This window comes from Sylvia atricapilla, chromosome 3 (assembly GCF_009819655.1).
Source record: "Sylvia atricapilla isolate bSylAtr1 chromosome 3, bSylAtr1.pri, whole genome shotgun sequence".
NCBI lineage: Eukaryota > Metazoa > Chordata > Aves > Passeriformes > Sylviidae > Sylvia > Sylvia atricapilla.
Genome location: NC_089142.1, coordinates 26,152,121 through 26,174,450, shown reverse-complemented (window position 1 = coordinate 26,174,450; position 22,330 = coordinate 26,152,121). Strand labels below are relative to the sequence as shown.

Genomic DNA, 22,330 nt, shown 5'->3' with positions numbered 1-22,330 from the left:
GTAAAAAAGCCCATGAAAATAAAGTTATGAAGAAAAATTCACCCCTGCTTTAGAGTTCTGGCTTCTAATATGGAATAGAGACAATCCACTCTCAGGCAGAGCAATTTTGACCTTCAGTCACTTGGCAAAAACCATGAACTAGGATTTGCAGGGAGAAGTCCTGTTTTATCTCCAGAACAGGTCCTTCCTTAAGGCAGTATCTGCTACAAAATTCCCTTCCTTTGAGAAGATAACAATCTTTTAGCATTTGGGCTATAAAAAAATCAGTTTTACTGAAACAGGGAATATGACAGGGGCAGGAAGGTCCATCAGAACAGAACTAAATGTTAATAATTCTGTTCAATGCCCAGGGTCTTGACAGGCTGCAGTTTCAAGGCCCAGCTAAGCTACAACAGCCTGCTTTTAAAGATTCAATCTTGCTGACATGGATTGCCTTAGAGTTCCTTGCATCCAACAGGTTGGGCAATGACTTGCATGCACAACAAAACAAGTGAGTGCCTGTCTCAGCAGTATCTCTGCTTTTTTTGTGACACCACTGATGGAGATGAATAGCCCATATTAGACGAGATGCTAATCTAAAAAGCCAGAAGCAAAGCTGTGTGTCCTCTGCATAGATCATATTTTCAAGAAAGTAGGGACCAGCTATACAGGCTGGTGCTGGAAAAACTAAGGATGTTATCTCCTTCATGCTTAACAGAAGTAAGCTTCCTCAGAAAGGTCTCTGGCAACATCTTAAACGAGAGAGGTCTGAGAAACAATCAAACTGACATAGTGAAAAACCACCCTGCTTCATGATCTCCTATATAGAGACTGATGAGAAAAGAGAATCAGTGGCAAGAATGCCATTTGTTTAAACTGCCGATACAATTCCTATGATGACATTAGCCTGCACAGGCTCCAGCTGTGCAATCTGGCCCTCAGACACAGGGCAGATGGAGATCCCTTGCTGAAAACATTACTGCTTGCTAAACTGAAAAGGATCAAAGACAAACCCATCATTTGTCTTCATTTTAAGAGAGAATTTCTTGGACAGTGAACACACAGAAATATACATGACAAGTCCTAAGATGTTTTCAGCCAGGTGTCCTAGTATAACCTGTGATATAATAACCTTCACGGAGAAATACTGACTGCACCCTAGGACCAACTTTCAGATCCTAAAATTTATCTCAACACTCTGCTGTTCTTGCCAACAACTAAAATGGCAAGTCATCTTGTGAAAAGAGAGGGTCTAACCAGAGGAGTAAGGAAGTACCTTGAGAGCCTCAGGGTGAGGTGAAATTGGGAAGTGTAATTTTTTTTGTTCAAAAGTAGCAGAAGCAGTTACTCAAATTTGAAGTGAGGCTTAAAATTTGTGTCAGAACAGAGCATTCATTGATAACCTCTTTACACTGTAGACAGTAGACTCAGTAACACAGGTTGGTTCTTGCAATAAGACTAAGTAAGATTCCAAAACAGATCACTGTCAAATGTGCAAAGCCACCAAAACCCTCCCCTGCAGGCCAGGAAGTCTTGGAGAACTGCCAGTTTCTCCAGGTCTTGATTACAGGTCATATGCAACAGCAACCGTGGTCAGATGTTTCTTCCTTCCTACACAGCGAAGTATGAGTGAGTACTTGTGTCCTTATGCAAGCCTGCAAGTCTCCAGGTAAGAGGGGATCAAAGGATGCCAAAGTGCTAGTTCAGAAACTTTTCCTCATGCTCCTTTCTTACCCCAGGACTGAGGGCCTGATAAAAGACAAGCAGGTTATGTACATTGCTGAAACAAAACAAGATGAATGACTTCCACCTATGCACTGGAAAATCAAGCACACTTAAAGCAACATCACAAGCATGAGAAATCACAAGTGAAGGAAATGATACTAATTTTCTGTGAAAAAAAGAAATAAGCAAGGTCCTCAAAAGGAACATTAAATACAGGGAAGTAAACCAGATCATCACAACTGGAAGCAGCAAGCTAAAACGAAGTGCTCTGCCATCACCAGCATTGAAAGAAGGAAGAGTTTTTTTCTTGTCATTTCCACGGGTATCTAAAGCAGGGGAGGTGAGGCATAATGTGCTCCATAGCCACTAATGCAACTGAAACCTCTCCATCCTGCCCAAGTGGCAACCTGAACATCTCTTGAATAGGGAGGTATAACTTTAGCAACTTTCACAAGCCTCCAGCAAATTAAGCCAATTTCACTACAGGCAATGTAATTCAAGGATTAGAAATGCTCAAAAACGTCATCATTCTACTAACAGGCCCACCCTTGTTGAATCTTCAAACCCTATGTTGAATCTTCAAGGATACTGAACTGGTAACTATTAGGAAAGTTTGCATTTAAATTTAACAAACATATTTACCAGTTTGATTGATAACAACCTGATGCCTATTATTTCCAGAAGTAAGATATAGAAGTTTATTGCACAGGCAAACCTCACAAAATTTGAGATAATAACTTTAACTCACAGACTTTTCTGCTGTCCTTTTTTGCTTCCCTGTCACCTTCCCCTATTAGGCTCTATTGCTACTCTCACAAACTTCTCCAGCTCCCATTTCCTAACTTTTCCCAGCTTTCGTTCTTCATGCTTGCAAGTACAGTTTGAAGGGTATTCTCTCTCCTTTTACATTGCCCATAAGGCTAGAAACACTGATAATACAAGAACTCACTTCTAATACTTCCTCTCATGAAGGCCTCTAGAAGAACAATGCAATAAAAAGCGTATCTGTTCCTACAGCTGTCAGATTATTAAACCCAAAACATTCTTGTGAAAAGGAGCCTTCAGGGAAAGCAGAGTATTTCTGGTGCAGACACAACTCCATCAAGCCTTTATTCAACATATTGAAGTTGAGAGTATTTCTGCCTTGTAACTTGGCCAAAACTTTATTCTTTTCCATGGGAGCATTGACTCACATGTCCTGGATGCCAAAGTGATCTGTTTTCTCCTACCAGTTATCTAGTTTCTGCACAAAGGCAGAGCTTTTCAGAAGGTTGGGCTTTTTACTTTGAGGCAAACACAAGCTCAGTTTCCAATCATGAAAAAAAAAAAAAAAAAAGGCTAAGAACAGCTCATCAGGGAACATTTCCCTTTGTGTAATTTAGAGAAAATGATGGTAACAAGGAAATGCAGGCATGAAAGCAACAGAATCATTAATATGTTGTTCTTCAATGCACCCCCTCTAAGACTTACAATTATTTTATACTCTTTTTTACAGGTGACTTTCTATGTATATCATTAGTGAATGGATTTACACAGTTACGCTACAACCTTGGAGACAGAACAGTCATCCTACAGACCCTTCAGAAGATCCATGCAAATGGAAATACATGGCACTCACTCAGTGCAGGAAGAGTTGGTAATGAAGGCTACCTGGACCTCGATGGTATCAACATTACTCGAAAAGCTAGTCCTGGAATGAAAGCACTAGATACACACACAGATTTTTTTGTTGGAGGGGTATCTTCTTTAAACCTTGTTAATCCAATGGCAATAGAAAATGAACCCACAGGTTTCACTGGTTGTATTCGAGAAGTTGTTATTAACAACAGGGAACTGAATCTTACCGTGACTGACTCCAAAGGTGGAGCCAACATTGGTGACTGTGATGGAACAGACTGTGGTTATGCTGTGTGCAAAAATAATGGAACATGTCAAGTTGAAAACTCAGGCTTTTCTTGTTCTTGCCCAAGAGAGTGGACAGGGACCATGTGTGAACAATCTATTTACTGTTCACAAAACATGTGTGGGTCTCACGCTCTCTGTATTCCTCAGCCTTCTTCACTTTCATATACCTGTGCATGTACACTAGGTTGGACAGGTAAGTACTGTGATAACAAAATCAAATTTTATATAGCAAAGTTTGTTGGTAACTCCTACATTAAATACACAGATCCTTTTTATGGAAAAAGAGATCTCCAGTACAGCCGCCTTTCTTTAAATTTTACTACCAATCAAACTGAAGGCTTAATAGCATGGATGGGGAAAAGTGAAGATGAAGATAATGACTTCCTTGCCATTGGTCTTGCCAATGGAACTTTAAAAGTTGTGATTAATCTTGGAGAAAGAATCTCTGTTCCTCTAATGCATAGCAAATACTTCACCTGTTCTGATGGAAGATGGCATTTCATTACTGTAGTTCAAAACCAAACTTGTATAAAGGTTTATCTTGATGAGGAACTAATCCTTTTTGAAGATATTGACCCACAAAGGAAATACACTGCTTTAAACTATGATGGCATTTGTTACTTTGGTGGATTTGAAATTGGCAGGAAAGTCAATATAGTCACTACAGGGCTTTTTCAGAATGAATTCTTTGGTAAAATTAAAGATGTTGTGCTCTTCCAAGATTCTAAAAAGATTCAGCTAATGAAAGCAGAAGGATACAACATTCATGATGGAAATTCTGGGAATTAATTGAAAAACCTGTCCAAGACTTTTAAAAAGGATAAAATTCCTTTTCCTCCTGTTTATTGTGTTAGTCGGCAGTGTATGACTCAGCAACCAACATAGGAAAGCACTTAAGAGGTAATAAGGGACAAATCTCTGTGGAGTATTAATAGCATATACATACAAAATATGATCAATCCTTTTCCTCCTAGAATTATTAATGTATACTCTTTAGTATTTACTTTAAAATAATGGGAAAGTCTTCAGGGTTTTTTTTTTCTTTATTGTGCTGGAAATAGTTTTGTAAACAAAGAGGTAGTGATTAGCTTACAAAACCAACCATCATTCAAGTGCTGTTTGTTGCTTTATGAGAACAGACAACTGTTACCTGTTTCTCCAACTCTTGAATTTTATTAGAATGTTTCTTTTATAATATTAAGGTCAAATCTAAAAACTGAAATTGGTGGGGAAAGAAAAGGCATGTTTGAGGCAAAAAGCACATTTATTGCAAGGAGAATTTTAAAAAATGCAACAGTTATAATTACTTGTTAAGCCCATAAAGAGTGTAATTAGGTAATGCAGTTGTTCTCCCTCCCTTCTGAGTCTCTGTCCCTCCTGTATGTATACAGGTAAAATGTATGTAAGAGGGTAGAATTCAAGCCTCTCTTAAGTCTGCTAAAATATTACATGTAAAGAATGATTTTAAGAGAAAAAAAACATATTTTAAAGAGAGAAAACAGGCCTCCTGGATTTCTCCAGCAGAGGTCTCCCCTATCTGACTACATGAAAGCTTTTGGTTTTAATGATTTATAAGTGGAATGTGGCAGTCTGCCAACTAGTAACTTTAATTCTTAAGACCTTAAAAAGTCCAAGAACTGTTCTACTTTACCTATCCCTTTCTGGCTTATATGCCCCTAAATGACATGTCAAAATTTTAAGAGAACAGATGTTTTGGTCACAGTAAACTAAATTTCTGTAAATATATTTTTCATTAATTGATAATCCCAAAAGTAAATACAGCTGTTCATAGATAAATACAAAAAAAAATCAATTCCTTCTCATAAAGCTGTGTTATATTCTGCTTTAGGAAGCAATAAAAAAATTCAAATTCTATTTTAATGTGCTTACACCAATAAAGTATGATAGCATCTACACTTCTCATTTGACTGCTGGCTTACTATATAAGTAAAATTATTAAATAAAAGTAATAGTGATTAACTCCTATCTTTTCCTTTTTCACTTTACTATTGCTCAAGAGCACGTAATAAATTATCACCTCCTTGCATGGAAATTCTCTGAATGCAAGTCTTCAGCATGTACCTGTCAGAAACAAGTAACTATTTGGGGGCGGAGAGGGAAGTGAGGATGGAGTGCGCTATGGAGCAAAGGCCACAAGGACCTGAAACCAGGTGACATACATTTGGTTCCATATCACCATTCTTGGCGTGTAGCAATGAAAGCACTGTCAAGTCAGTTATGGGTGACTTAAAAGATAACTAAAGTGCATGGGAGTTACCCCAAAATGCTTTATTAAGCATCTGTGAACATCTCTTTGAGGTTCATTCTCTCCTCTTCAGCTGATCCAAGCCCTAAAGTGATCAGCCTGATGCAACTCTTCTGCAACTCTTCCCAACAGGCAGCTCATGAAGCCCACCTGGCATTTGAGATGTCCTCAGATTCTTCTTTCCAGCTTCTCTAAGTAGGGCCTTTTATGGCCATGTGATGCTGGAGAAGGGAGCATATTTAACGCTTACTCTGTTCTCTCTGGGGCTTCTGGTGTACTGCCAGTTCCTCAGCAGTCCACACTGCCTTTTGTGATCTGAGCAGTGATTCGGTGTAAAACAAGGAGCAAGTAATCAGAGGACTTCCAGCTAACACAAATGCTGGAAGGAGAGTGACTGAAGGCAATGGAGAAGTAAAATCCTTTATTCCTGTAGTAGCAGGATTTATTCCCATTACACTAACTCGCATCCTAGGAACAAATCCTGAAGACTTTTGCTGTTTGTTAATTTAAACACTTAACAAAACTCTCCCTCAAGAGCTGTTTTACTGTGGCTCTCTTTCAGGTTTTACATACACAAGGCAGGTGGCAAAGCACTCAGCAAACTTGAAAAATGTTTACGTATTCTTTTAAAGAAATTATTTCTGGTAGTTCTGGCAGAAAGCATTCCCATCCCCTCCATACAGGCAGTTGCAATTTTCACTGCTTCCAGTTTATTTTCAAAGCAGAGATGGATGCACATGTGAGAGGCACATCACCAGTGATCTTGGAGTAGACTACTTTTGATGGGATCAAAAGAAAATCTTCATATGCAGAGCTGTCAATTTAAAACTTACTCCAAACATGAGAACAATGGTTTGGTGCATTTCTGTGCCTACAGAACTTGGTGTAAATATTTAAACAACAAAACACATGTAAAATACTACCAGTTATATTCAACAGCACTATTCTATACAGACCATGGAATTAATCTGGAAAAGACTAATTTTATTTTAAAGATGTTTGAATATTGCTTTTAGTTACTGAGGATTTTTTTTTAATTAGTCTTCTCAACAATGACCCTAAGAAACATCATTTAATTAAAGTCTACCACTTCAGTGTAAGATTTTTAATTTTAGCCAATTTGACCATGAAGCTACTTGCAAGGTATACAAGTAAAAATTTAGCCTAAAATATATTCATAATTAAAAACAACTATTAGGATGTTCTTAAACTGGGAAGACTTTTCTGGAAAGAAGAGGCTTTTCTACAGCCAAGTGCAAAATATTCTGTCAGCAGCACAGTAAGACTGTGTACTCTAAGTGGAAAAACAAAACACTGAAAACCAGAAGAATAAACCTCACTTTTTCTTTTATACTGTGGAATATTTTTGTTGTTTCTGACAGACTCAACAAGATGCCCAGTGTATTTTATTAAGTATAAGAGTAGGTGATTTTGTTTTCACATTTTCATGTTGCTTGGCATGAGTGGATGGTAGTCCACAAAATACCAAATTCCCAGAAGTCCCAAGGGTACAAACACTTCTGCCCTTCTCTCCCCTTTGTCCTCCAAAACGCATAATAAACCAAGCTATGAAGTGTACAACAAATGTGGCATTCTGTGACTCAGCCTTCTATATTCATTTAGCCTACAGTTTCACAGCTATGAAATCAAACACACACAGTATGTGAGAAAGTTTTATCATTTTAGAATCAAAATATCCCTTAAAATATTTACATTTTACAGTAAAAAGGATAGCAAAACACAAAGTAATGTACAAGCTTAGGTATTCAAGTTTTTGAAGCATGAAAAATGGTGGGAGAAATGAATTTACTACTACAAATTATTTTCAAGAATTTAGGTTAGAAATGCTTTCTTATTAAAACAAGTGCAGTTTAAAGCAGTAACATTCGAGCAGCTCAGCCTTCCAATTTCTGGTCATAAACTGCTTTAGATGCTTAGGAAAAACTTGAAATATAATATAACGAAATATACTTGAGTTTTTTATTCTACTACTGAATAATTAAAAAAAAACCCCAAACTCTTCACATCACCAAGCATATTACATTTTGTTGTAACATGTGGATTCTGAGGCTTTGCTGCAGTCTTTAAAAACAGTGCAATTTAAAAACAAGGTTATTTTATGAAAACCACCTTTAAAATTATCAGAGCATCTTAAAACAGAAGAGAGCACAAATTACCAAAGGCAGCAACTATACTGCAGACTTGACTAAAGCCAGCTTCCTCAGCTAAGAAAATTCCTAAGCCTTTATTGCATATTAATAAAAGAAATCTTTAAAATTTTGAATATTCAGCAATGTAAATTTTTTAAAAATATTAAACTCCTACTTCTAGCGATAGTTGGTATAATGAAAAAAAGGATGAGTATTGGTACATTGAGTGGTACCAAAACACAGACTTGTTTCTGCAAAACACCAACACAGAATAAAAAACAATGGCACAATCCTAGCAGGCTCTCTTTTTTTTTTTTTTTTTTTTGTCATACAAAGTTTTATGACATTACTCTAACAGTTTATTTAAATAGGATTTTAAAAGACTGCCTGCATCTTTTTACCTTTTGCTTTTAGTTCTGTCACTGTGGTCCCTATGTCTCTCTCTGTTCTTTTCACTTTCTCGTTCTCTATGCTTGTCTTTGCTTTTCTCCCTCTCCTTATCCTTTTCATGAGCCTGTTCATCACTTTTAGGCTTCTCTGTCTTTTTTTCTGGATTTCTAGTCTCTCTGGGGCTTTTTCCATCAGCAGCTCTATCACTGTGTGGAGATCGTACTCTTTCTTTGTCTCTCTGTCCTTCCTCTCTACTCTTCCTCTCTCTCTCTTTTTCCTGGTTTCTGTCTCTGCGTCTGTTTCTTTCAGAATCTTGCTCCCAGTATTTTTCGTTGCTCCACTCTTTTTCATGTCTGTCTTTTTTTTGGTGATGGGTTTCACTGTAAAGTCTTTGTCGATCATTTTTTCCTCTACTGAATCCTCTCTCCAAATGCTGTTCTTCTCTGCCCCAAGGATCACTGTGGTGTCTTTCTGGTCTCCTACTGTCTTTATTCTGAAAAAAATTTTCTGGTCCCAAAAATCTTGATTGTTTGTGAGCCACTGGTAGTCCTTGTGCAATGGGTCCGGCATACTGTGGTGGCTGACCTGATAAATGAGCTACTGGTGGCCATGGCATCATTGGATTTTGAGGAAAACCAAAGCCAGGAGGAGGAAGAAGTGGAGGTGGTAAATGAGGAGGAAATCCAAACATAGGGTTGTTTTGTGGAGGGAAGTTATGAGGTGCAGGAGCCTGAAACTGAAATCCAGGTGGATTAGACTTAGAATGCTGAAAATTCTGCTGTGGAGATCCAACAGATGAGAAGCTGCCACTTGCAATAGGGCTTGGGACTTTGGAAATAAATTCAGAACGAGAGGAGTTTTCAGTTTCAAAATGAGATGAAGTTGTGGCTGGTCCTCTTCTAAATGAGTTCACTGTTTCAATGTTTTGCATCAATGCATCTTCCTGTGAGTGTTTGCTATCTTCTGCATGTGATGCAACTGTGTTATCTGCCTTAGCTGCAGCTGAACTGAACTGTGTCTCATTAGTTTGTGCCTCACTTTGATACAGGTTTAAGCCCCCTTCTCCAGAATTTTGTTTATTCTCCGGTTCTCCTTGATCATTTCCAGAAGCATTTTGTCGGTCTTCATTTCTGCTAACATCTCCATCCTTGTTTTCTGAAATATTAGTCTGCTGGCTTCGTCCAGCTGCCTGTCGTGGGTCTCTTTTAAGGTTAATAAACGGTGGTGATTTAGAGATATTAGGAGTAGTACCTTCAGCAGAGCCTACATTAACATTGTTCTCATTGGGTTTTTTCCCTGAATTTGATGAGGAAGAAAAGCTGGAGGTTGTGCTCTTTCTAACTTCCTGTGCTACACTATCCTTGTCCAGTAACTGTCGCTTTGCATCATTTTCTTTACTTTCTTCAGTTTCCTTATTCTGTGACTGAGCAGACAGATTTGCTAAAAATGCTTCTGTGGAGACATCTGGAGGTTTTCCCTTAAGACTCAGCCCTATCAAAGAACCAGCACTTCTTGCAGAACTTGAGGTCCCTACAGCTGCTGAATCCACACTTACAGCAGTATTAGTGGATTCTTGAGGATCATCCAAACCAGTCTTTGCTTCACTAACTTCAGCAGTTACATCGATGACATCCATGGTTTCTTCTTTCAAGTTTGCCTGTTCATTTAATAATGGGATATCTTCACTAGGACCTGCTTCTGACTTGCTCTGCTCATATACCTGCCCTGTTGTACCCAACAGGCTTTGAAGAATGTCATCTACTGGCAATGGTTTATTTGCTAGCTCCAGAGTAGAAGGTTGATTTTCCCATCCAACCAGGACTCCAGGAAGAAACCTGAGAGGCTTTGGTGGTTCATGTTTGGTACTTTCCACCAATGGTTCAATAGCTGCTGGAGCATCGTCATTATTAGACGGCTGTGGTTTATTTCTCTGCTTGTGCAGCACAGTTGTGAAGGAGTTAAAAAAATTATTTTCCTCTTCTTCTTCTAGTGCCAAGTCATGATGAGAGACTTCAGGTTTGCTTGGCTTGCTTTTCTTCTCTGGTGGCAAGCTACTCAAGGTACTTTCAGCAGCTTCATCTGCAAAACTACTGGTAACACTTGAAACAGCAGTAATCTGCCTCTTCATTTTCTGGCGAATTATCAATCCCAGTAATAAATTTGGTCGATGTATTTCAATCCCTGTACAAAATTGCAACAGCAATTTATCATCTCTTTATATTTTGGTTAAGGCAGTAATTTTAACAAAAATAATCTCCATATACTTACAATGTACTAGCAAATGTATTAATCTTATGATACTTGAAATTGTACTGCTTGTCTCATGTTAAACATTAATAATATTTAAAATAATAAAAAGATGTATTCCTAGTATTAAAATTACGACTTCAAGCACTGCAAATTAAAATTGCTTCAAGTACACTATAATTTCCAAAAAGAGAGTATGAGACAGTTATATAGAACAACTAAGCTCATCAGAAACAGCACAGAAGTTAAACATCATGTTAGTCTAACACAGCTACAACACGGTAACAGTGGTAGCAAAGTATAATAGGAAAAAAAAAAGTAAACAAATTTGCAAACAAATTTGCAAATTCATGAAACATTCTCCTCATCAATTTGTGTTAGACACATTTCTTCAAAGATCTACCCAGAGCAAATTTCAGAAATGTTTCCCTCATTCCAGGAAAGGCACTGTGTTTCAAGGCATACTATTACCCATCTCTTCACTATCTATTTTGTTCTGTATAACTGCAAAAAAATAAATTGCAGCTCATTCTCTCTTTATTTTGGCCCTGCCTATCTCAAAAAGAAAGATTATCCACAAATTTTTACAACCAAGACAAACTGATGAAAAGTAACTCAGGTATTCACAGAACAACTGAGAGCCATTTCAGGACCTTTTCTTCCTTGTCCATCTATGTTTTAAACTTTCAATGAATTTTTTTTAACGAGTTTTGGAATACTTGAGAGAAAAGATTAATACATTTCAAATAATGAAAACTACTATTTTAAATTTAGAGCACCAGTTTGCAACTCATGCCTTCTACCATAATCCACGTGTGTGACTGAGTTTACTGACATTGAAACCCAAGGGGAAATAAATGTCTTTTTGAGAAGACTAACAATAATACTATGGAAAACTCATTGCGTATTTGAAAAAATAGTATTTTTAAATTTTATTTCCTCTTATATTTCTGTTGCCAACTTCTTTAAATAGTGTTACGACAATAAAATTTCATATTCCAAGCCGTACTTACCAGGCCCATCAAAAGGCACAAGATGATGAGGGACTTTATCTGAGGAACCTAAAGGGATGAGGTACAAATCTTTCACTTGCTTCATATTGTTGGCTGCTACACCATAACGTTTTCTACTGCTGAAATAGGCAAACAGCAATGCATAGGAGATCTGATCCTCCTCAGTTACTGGGGTAAATCGAACCACACAGATCTCCTGTTTACAAGAGACAGAAAAAGATGGTCAAGAATATTTTTCTTTGAAATGTTATTTTTTTTACTGACTGTATTTAAAAGAATAGTGCTGAGGAGAAAAAGCCACAGCAAAATGGCAGAGAACAGAAGAGACAGAAGAAGCAGAAATATGGCTAAAAATAATTCAGAACTAGATAAAACAAATAGAAAGCATCTAGTATGAAAGAATTAAATGAAGTGCATGAGAAAAGAGCCAATATTTTAACAGAAAGCTAAATAACAAGTTTTAGGGAAGCTTGCCAGTTTCCAGTGAATTACTCCACTTCCTATCCTTAACGTCACTAGAAAGCTGCATTTTGTAGTTTGTTGTGTCCAAGATATCCATTAATAATAATGTAAGGCCAGTACTTAGATGCAAGATGTATGCCCAAAGCCCTGCTCAGGAGCTGATGCTGGAACTGCTGCTTTTTAATGGCTTAATGAATAGCCTGGACGACTGAACAGAAGATCTTCTGCAAAACTGAGATGACACCTAAGCAGGGGCAGTGATGGATATGCTGATGCGCTGATGGCCATTCAGAGGGACCTCAGCAGGCTGAAATAACAGGCTGACCTCTGTTGATGTCAGCAAAGGCAAAATGCAAAATCTTGCACTTGGAGCTGGAGGAACCCCATGCACCAGGAGTGGCTGACTGGCTAGAAAACCACTAGGCATAAAACACTGTTGGGATCCTGGTGGACAAGCGCAGTATGAACCAGTGATGTGTCCATGCCAAGAAGACCAACTGCAATCTGGGTGTCAGAATCAAAGCAGTCAGCACCCCAAGGGAAATGGCTATTTCTTTCTATCCGGCACTTGTGAGAGACCACCTGGAAAAGACTTTCAAGTTTTGGGCTGCCCAGCACAAAGACAACTGGCACAAAGTGGGACAAGTCCAGCAGAGAGCAACTGAGATTGTTTTGCACAATGTAACACTAGTGTAAATGAAAGGGTAACACTTGAGAGGTGAAGTGGTATCCAAACATTCCTGATGAGTTACTGTGTCAAAGGAAGACAGGTATTCTCAAACAGCAGATGGCAGTTCAAGATTAGGCAGGAAGAAAATAGCCAGCAGTTGCCACCCATCCCATTCAACATAACCATGAGTTATTCCTAAAGTTCACATATTTTGCAAAGCTTTCAGAGAGAAAAAAAATCAAGCATCTTTAGGATGACTAAGATGCATATTAAATAGCAAGTCTTTACTAGGTAAAATTCTTACCTTGGTCCCTGAAGCTTTGATTTTTTCTACATAATCCCAGACAGTGTGGGGAGATATCCTGCCACCTACTTGAATACTATCAGGTAAATCCTATGAGAAAGGACAACAGAAATGTGAATCCAAATACATCTTGTGGTATGTACTTCATCCAATACTGTTTCATGAATTCAAAACATACTTAGCTCTTTTATTTCTTAAATTGTAATTTAAAAATATCATTAGAAGTTATAACAGAAGAAAAATGTTAAATTTTGGACATTTAAGATTTTCAGTGCAAAGTTAACAATATGTGCTAAATCAGCTATCATTCAATAATATTAATCTATACCTTGCCAAAACTATCCCTTCTTGTAACATTAACTGCAAACATAGTAGTACTGTGCTCTGGGAACACTCAAGCTATCTGTCAGATCACACCATAATGAGAGCTCCACACCTGTGTTTATAATAAACTTCCAAAATCTTCACTATGAGGAGAAAACACAACCTACATGCGCACATAAATACAGATATAAATTCTGCTTGGACACTACTAAGTTCTCTGTTGCCACACAAAATAAACAGACTTTCAGAAAACTATTTTTTTTTCTTTTCAAATAAAGCAGAAGAGTTTCAAAAAGTGCATCATACTTATATAACAATCCTTTTGTATTAAGGATTACTGCATGGCCTGCACTTCCCTGAAGATCTACAGCAAAGTAAAGACAATCTTATTAATAGAAAACCTAAGTTCTTTTAATTAGAAAGCTGATGCATCCTATGTTGCGGTCAAGAAGGAAAATTGAGCCTTATAAGCTCTCTGATCTTCATTTTGTGACATGAAGACAATTATTATAAGCAGCTGCATGCGCTTCCTGTTTCTCAGACACAGAAGAGAATGTTACAGGAACTTTTTTTCTCAGAGACAATTTAGTCACAATGCAATATTAGCACCAGAATTGCCAGACAGGCAAAAAAAAAAAAAAAACAAAAAACAAAAAACAACAACAACACAACAACAACAACAACAACAACAACAACAAAAAAAAAAAAAAAAAAACCACCACAAACACCACAAACACCACCAAACTCCATTATGCAGGTTTCTGTTACAGATGGAAAGATGAACCAGAGGTTCATGTAATGAATTATGTTTGACTTACAAATATAGATCTTAACCTATGTCCTCCCACAAGTACTTTATTCAGTAAAATAATCATGTGTCATTGTCTTCCATCATTATACTAATAATAGTCTACAAGGTAAATAAGTCAGTAAAATTAATAAATGAATTGTTCATTCTTTTCAATAAATATAAATACCTCTGTTAGATACTCAAACGAGCCAGAAACTGGATAAGCCTTAATAACAAATTTTGCTACTGAAGGCATATTGATAAAGCCCTTCCAGATGAAATTCAGGCGTGCCAGAAACAGACTTTCACATTCCACAGTACCAGGCGTTTCTGACCTAAAAAAAAGGACAAACAACCCACTTGGTTTACAACATGATGTATCATGCAAGACAGGGTAAATCATAATTCTCCTTAATCACAAAAATGTAGTATTATCAAGATTTTTTTTTTTTTTCAGTTAAGCATACTGGAGGGTGAACAAAAAAAGACAGGCTGACAATCATGTTTCTCATCTTCCAGTGGAGCAGCTCCATGGTACAGGAAGGAAAGTCAGATAAGCAACACATTAGTTTATTAGTAAATATTTTTTAAAAACAGAGAAGTTGTTTAGTCTGAGAGTTATCAAATGCTACTGCTGAAGAGGACTCAAATGCATACAGGTGCTGCAGAGCCAGAAAGATGTTCCTCTGCCACAGGTAAAAGATGACAACACACTGCCTGCTGGCCTACACTGCTTCCCTAACTCCTCCATTTTGTGCCACCACTGTCTGTCCCCTGCCTGAATGCCTGTGTCACCCTATGCTCTCGTTGTCCCACAAGCTGGCTCCGCATATCTTCTCACCTATGCATAATTTGCACAACTTCTGTGAGTGCTTCCTCCCAATTCCACCTGTACAAAACTGGTTTTCCTCCCTTCAAAAAACAGCCTGTTTTGTCTACAAAGCAACTGAAAAAAATAATAGAATGACTTAAAAAATTTCACAGAAGAATGTTTTTCAACCTGAGTTTCCTTATGAAAAAGATTACACATTTCAACATTTCCCAACATGTTGCTATCAAAATATTTTAAGCATGCTATTAGCAGTTTTAAGCTGCCCAGTGGTACCAGATGTGCTGTTACAGTAACACTGTTACCCTATGCTTGTTTCTGTCTACTTGGGAAATAACCTTGAACCTGCTGTAAGCTATAAAAAAACCCTGAAGTTCACTATCCTTGGTAGAAGATCACACTGTCCCGATAAAGGCAAAATTTCAGCATAAACTCTGGTCAATTCTAAATAATTGGGAGTTAATGTTTTTCTAGAAAAGCCTCCCTCAAACCAGAAAGAAACAGCCTCATAAACTGCAATTGGCTTTTTAGTGAGTAGCAGAGAGTGGAAGGAAATGAAGAGAGCTGACAACAAATACAGTTAAACATCCAACATGCTGCTGTTACCTGTCATTTCTAGAAAAGTACTACCTTGGAATTTGAAACTAGCTTGATTTATCAATGTAAATGCTCTGTTTAGAGGAATCTCAGATTCCCTGAATTTATATATACACATACACAAAGACTCACCTGTTTAAATGCAGCACTATACTTATTACAAGCCTTAACAGCCAAAGAAAATATGAAATTTATGTACTGATTTTTTGTAATATGAGTTCTTATTAAACCTTGCTGCACCAGAAGACATTGGATTTTTGGGAAAAGTAAACTACATGCCAATTAGAAGTTTGCAATCACAACAATATATGTAGCATTATGTATATAAATGAACATCATTTAATCCAGCAGAGATCTCCATTCTAAAAATGTGTACAACTTCAAGTACCCAAATGGTTTAATGAAATGCCATTAAAAATGTAGCTTTAGACATAATAGCTGAACAAGATTAATAATGTCTTTCATTTAAAAATACTGTTTCTACAGTTTATATTACTTTGGGAGAGGTGTGAATGACTTTGATGAGTCTTGCTTATCATCTTCCAGTAATTCTGAAGCTAAAATACTTGACGTGGAGGAGAGGGCGTCAGCGATGCTCTCTGCTTCATTGTCTGACTGCTTCCGTGCGACCCCAACAGACACCTTCACCTTCTTCCCAGACAGATCATCAGTAGGTGGTGCCATCCGCCCTGCAGAAATGGAAGCCAAATGGGTTTCATTTTTCATTAAGGAAACTAAAAGAGGACTTCCTCTGAACACAAGGAAGACACACAAAAAAATACTACATTGTAGAGGGCAGTTTCCATAGGAAAAAAGAGAACCCTGGAAAAATACCTTGGGAAACTCCATTCTTAGTGCCATAAGCAGAAAGTTGATTAACATCCTCTCTATGCTAATTGTTACCAGAAAGTTCTCAGTTCTCTGTGTTATCATAGGTTGATTTTTGGTGCAAGAATTGTAATACTCCTAATGGTTGTCCCCTATTGGACCCTTCCCTCAGAGCCCACCTTAACTCCCCTCCCACGGCAAGGTGCGTAAGTACCCCCGTCTGCCCCAGAACTCTGCATTTGACCTTGTGCCTTTTGCCCCCTGTGCTGCTTTGTCCGGTTCAGTCCAATACAGTGGACACCTTATTGTTTGGTATTTTTGTATTATTAAAACTACTTTTCAGACAATGAATTAAAGCTGTTTCTCTCCATTCAAGTCGCCATTGGGCTGAGTCTCAAGGAAACTCAAAGGGGTCTGTCAGTCTGGGCAGACCCCAGGAAGTTTCACGACATATTGCCACTGAAGTGGGATGGGACACATTTTTACACATATTTATGCAGCTGTATAAATTAATACATTGTATTCATTTATACAGTTCCAAACATAAATTTGCCACTGCAATGGGATAGGATAAAGAAATGAGGAATCAACCGTAGTATGTACATCCACCACAGCGATTTCACTCTCTGAAGCTGCTTTTTTTAAAAGAAGATGCATTTATGCCAATAGACTATCCTTTTAATACTCTCTTTTGTAAATTATGAAGTAAAACGTTCCTTCCACAACTCTGTCAGCAAACTAAGTAAAAACCCACATTTATTTAAATTCTTGAGGTATATTGAAATTTATGACTGAAAATTATAGAGGTGTGATCTATTTATTTGCATGTTCTTCCCTGAATTACCTATACAGATTTTGCAGTTTAGATCGAAGAGATGATTTTTATGTTGACTTGTGGTGTCTGGAGATGCAGATTCATTTATTTCTTTATCCTTTTCAGCTTCTTCTGACTTCTCAAACAACTTTGTATTAGGTTCCTAAGAAAAGTCAAACACATCTCAGTTAGGCTTTTTTTATCCCTATGTTAATATTCCTAATATTTCTTTAAAGTTTTACAGTGTTTGCCTTCCTTCAGACATAAAGCTCTTCCTTCAGCTGCATAGCCTAGATTTCCATCACAAAATCTTCAAATTCATTACAGTAACTAATTGGTATTCTCAAATATCTTCAGGTACTATTTAGAATATTTTCTAATTTCTACCTTCTATTTTCTACTACTGCCAGAATTCATCATACAGTCACAAAGAAAACATAGAAAAAATCCAACAAAATCACCAGACCAAGAAGTCAGTACAGACAAAAGAAAAATAAAACTGAAACAAGACCTAACACATAATTATACACTTGAAAAACAAAATCATAAATAAAACACTTCATAACCATACTGCCTATGAACTAAATACACTACAGTACCATGCTTTCTTTTATACCTGAATTTCCATTACTTCCTCCTGTTCTTTCATTGGTGCCTCACTTTCAATTTCTATTTCTCCTTTGTGAGTAATTTTTGTGATAGGTCTTCTTTCAACCTCCCTCTGCTCTTTCTCAATCATTTCAATTGTCTGTGAAAACAAGAAGTTATGTGTAATTATTCCCATACAGTAAAATTTGGAAAACTAGAAATATAAGAGATGACTGTATTGCAATTAGGAAACTCTCTAGGAAGAAAAGTAATACATTCTTACTTTGCAAGTGCCAAGTAATTTCATAAAGCCAACATGCAAGCAGCCTGTCTAACTTCTCCTACAGTACAGCAGCAAGTACTTACAAAACATGCATTTAAATAAGTTATAAAGCAAACCTTCAATACTAAATTAAAATGCTGCTAATACTGATTTCCCAAAAGCCAAAGAAAAAAAATACATCATTTTTTCCCATAATAATAGGGACAATGTAGGATATAAAGAGATGCAAATTTGTATAATTTTTCAACAGCTTTTTTTTTAGTACATAAGACTAATGCTTCACCTCAAAAAAATTTTTGAAGGTACTTTTACAGTAATGGAGATCCTAATTTCAATAGCACTGCTATTTTGCTTTCTTGCAATAAAATAAAATATAATCCATTATTTCTAATATTGTCTCCTAAAGCACATTTCCATTTCTTACACCAAGAAGGGGTTGTGTTGGCTGTGCCAAATATCTCAAACCTGATTTACTAAGGGAACAAGGATTCTATAATTGCTTTATCTGTCTGAAAAATACCAACATACTTTTGAACATCCTGAGGAAATAAAAAGATAAATTAGTAAGTGGCAATCTCAATGCCAATACATTGCTATTTATTTTACATGGTTCTAGAAATTTTGAAGCATTTCTCTGAAATAATTAGGACCCTTCAGCAATTTTTTGAGCAGCATATGCTTTATTTGGGCATATATTTCTCATAGCAGCGGAATATTATTTTACATGATCTGTTTTCAGAATTTCACTCATGTTTATAAAAATAAATGTAAAATAGTTTCACTACAAAAGATGGGCTTTGGATAGATACAGAATAAACAAACTTTTCATTCTTTATAGGCCCTTGAAACAACATAGGATAATCAACAAGGTTTTTTTCCACAGAAAGTGGCAAAAAGTTACCATGATTCATAAACAGGTCTAGTCACAATGTGCAATGACAAGGAAAAAACACAGGAATAATTACTACTGCAAAGCACATCACAGTCTCTAAAACAGCATCCCACTCTACTAAATTAGTTACTACCAAACATTTGTTCTGAGCATACAGATGAATTTACACTACCTCAACATCATGCTTTTAGGTTCTATCATGTGGAATATAAATATTGAAGATCCTGTCAACACAAATCCAGATTTTGTAAACTTGAAAATTTTTGGTGGCCATTTCCAAGCAGCTGCATTACTGCCAGACTAAATGCCCAACAAATGGAGCAATGTCTAACAAAAAGGAATTTCCTATAAAAATAATACAGATCCTCTTATTCCTATTTCTCCTTCTAAACTGTCAGCACAGTATATAGAGTGACTTTCTGTTTCAAGAAGTCATGCTTAAATTAACCTAGTGAACTTCCTACACTTTCTTGGGTTTTTGTTTGCTGCTTGATTTTTTTGTTTGTTGTTCCTTTTAAGCTGCTTTTCTGACTGGCAGATCAGGTTTTCAGTTCTGGATTTAATTCTTGGGGACTGATTTGTAATGCTTCAGCAGTAAGTTAGAAACAACACTAGCTTGCTCTGGTTTCGTTTGTCCAAATAGATCTCTCTACCTCTTCAAGAAACTGGTGTCTATAAAGCTCCAGCAACAGCTTTAAAATCTTATGGGAAATAAGGACAAAGAAGCCTTCCCTCTTGAGAAAGAAGAAAGAGCAAGCAGCAACAAAGTTGCAAGGCAAAGGAAAATGCATGGTTTCCTTCCCTCAAAAACTGACCACAGTCCTTTCACTTCTGCCCTAACAACATCTTTGGATTCTGAGTACTAAATTAGCTACAGAGATCCCCTGCTTGGTTTCAACATCCATTCTGCTCTTTCTGCATACACTTAACCTGTAAACAGAAAGTTACATGCGCTTAGGCTGTCAAATAAACAACAACAGTTGACAAATCTCACATGTCTGTTTTCTCTCTGTCTCCAAGCAGCCAGTTCTTTGGAAGCCAGTTCTTCTGGGCTCATTTTTATTAGATGATCTGGAGTAACCTCTCCTTTCAGTACTTTTTTAAATAATATCTAGAAGAAAGAAGAAAAGTAACTATTGCTATCAAGACAAAAAGAGCTTGCAGCAGGAAATAGATCTGAGAAGTAACATACAACATGCTCTGTACAGCTAAACAGAGTGTGTGGGTTTGCAATTATCTCCACTGCAGGAAGGAGTAATAGATTTTATAACATAAAATGCTTCATTCCAGAGCTCCATTTATCCTACATAACGATGTATCTACATATACCCCTAATGATCAAACATATAATTAACTGCTGTTTCAAAGGAGAAAGAGTTTATGCCCACTGCAGCAGTTATTCAGTTTACTGGTTTTGTTTTAAAAGGTGCAAATCCTCTGCATTATATAACAAAGAGAACAAAGTATCAGAGAATATATATGCTTTATGACTAAATGATGTCCTAGGGTAAAAAAAAACCCAACTACTTTAGCAGTATGAGCAAAGAGAAAACAGAAGTTAACTGTTACATAAAAATTAAGATAGAAGTTCTTATAATTTACAATTGGCCAATTGTAATGGCAAAATTCTATAAACAAAGCAACTTGATCAGAATAAATGATAAAGGACAAAAGACAGAAGCTGAGGAGGTATGATGCTAAATAATGAATTTATAGAAAGCAGAATAGAGAGTGAAGACCAAGCTTGAGAAATCAGAGTGTGAAAAAGCACAGTGAGGAGATCCTTGACAGAAAAACAGTAGGTGTAGTAAACAGCAAAGAGTTATGAGGGGAACAGGAATATCTAACTAACACATCAGTGGTAAAGAGAAACACAAACTAGGCAGGCTACATCTACTACAGCCTGAAACCAAAAAACAGGTACAATGCGAGGAAAGATTTGGAGAATTAATGATGGGGAAGAACACGGAGGACACCGAGTGCCCAAAGAACAAACATCAAAAAACCAAGGAAACCTAAAAAAATCCCTCACACAGGTTAAACTGCAGGAGGATTGATAACATTTCTACACTGAAGACTGCCCCTTTAATCTACAGCAAATCAACAATTCCTGCAAAGGACAACAGACAAATCCCACATACATTATTTTTAGGATCTTTCAGATTGAACATTAAACTTCTGTATTTGTTCTTATACTTCGCGTCAGTGTCTCGAAAAAAAAGAAAACAGCTCTCTTTCAATCCTTGTGGCAACTTTAGCTGCTCTCTCTTCAGGAATCTTTAAACTGGAGTCCGTCAATCTATAAGAGAACACAATGGCAAAAATTACAAAATGCACCCAAATTAATGGTATTTCCTCCGCCTTCCAAAGGAAAATTATAAATACAATTTAATAATTTCGTTTCTTAATATATCTTTACCTTTTCATAAGAATTTCCTTAAGAGATTGCTTAACACTTTGTCTTATCTGATCAGCAGAAGGCTTGGAAGCTGGCACAGCTGGTAGGTGTGTTGCACTAATAGATCCTTTCTCATTTTTCTTCTTCTTAATTTCTTGTTTCTCATGCATACCTATCAAAACACACAGTTAAAAACTGCAAAACAGTCAAGTAGGTTTACTTATAAATTTTCACTGCTGATGGAATTACTTTCATGAAATTTCATTTTTAAACTGCTAAGAATTGATCCTCAAGAAGGAGTGACCTGCAGGATGGACAGTTTGTTTACTTTTTCTTCTTTTGTCTGGATTTTATGTTACTTAGATTAATCCAGAACAAAAACTTCCTTAGTAGAAACAGGGGGTTTGCCCTTTGATTTCCAGTATATCTTCTACACCAAATCAAGATGACTAGTGCTAATTAGCTTGATCTTAAGTATGATTTTTGACTCTGAATTTTTCTAACAGCGCAGATACATTTTTCAATGAATAAATTGAGAAATAATATACTATGAAGCACATAAAAGCATAATAAGCTTTACTTTAAAACACCGTTTTACCTTAAACTTGGCATTTCTGCATCGGTTACCAACAAAATTATTTCAATTGTAATAATCTCATCTTTGATTCAGGTAACACTCAAGGTCATTATAAGGTTTGTGTCATAAATAATACAAATAATGAGTAAGTCTAATCAAACTAAAATCATTAAAAAAACCTACTAATTTTCAGAGAGCCAACTGAAAGTTCATTTGTGTCACCGCATGAACATGTCACTAATTTTACGCAGCAGCCTTTTATTTAGGAACACAATGGGTAATGAATAATATTAATTTTT

General features: G+C 36.7%; 2 protein-coding genes across 2 annotated transcripts in view; one reads left to right on the top strand and one right to left on the bottom strand.

Moving 5' to 3' along the window:
* Positions 1 to 4,570, top strand: part of EYS (eyes shut homolog) — a 718,715-nt gene extending 714,145 nt beyond the window's left edge. Inside the window, exon 48 of the mRNA XM_066314978.1 lies at positions 3,200 to 4,570. Coding sequence (XP_066171075.1) covers positions 3,200 to 4,398 — 1,199 coding nt within the window. The 3' untranslated portion in view covers positions 4,399 to 4,570. The remainder of the gene's footprint in view (positions 1 to 3,199) is intronic.
* A 1,711-nt stretch (positions 4,571 to 6,281) lies between these two features.
* PHF3 (PHD finger protein 3) overlaps positions 6,282 to 22,330 on the bottom strand; it is a 42,179-nt gene continuing 26,130 nt past the window's right edge. Inside the window, 11 exon segments of the mRNA XM_066314979.1 lie at positions 6,282 to 10,596; positions 11,676 to 11,871; positions 13,112 to 13,201; positions 14,413 to 14,560; positions 16,148 to 16,340; positions 17,324 to 17,456; positions 17,910 to 18,041; positions 20,051 to 20,167; positions 21,198 to 21,275; positions 21,277 to 21,355; positions 21,476 to 21,626. Of these exon segments, the coding sequence (XP_066171076.1) occupies positions 8,423 to 10,596; positions 11,676 to 11,871; positions 13,112 to 13,201; positions 14,413 to 14,560; positions 16,148 to 16,340; positions 17,324 to 17,456; positions 17,910 to 18,041; positions 20,051 to 20,167; positions 21,198 to 21,275; positions 21,277 to 21,355; positions 21,476 to 21,626 (3,491 nt within the window). The 3' untranslated portion in view covers positions 6,282 to 8,422.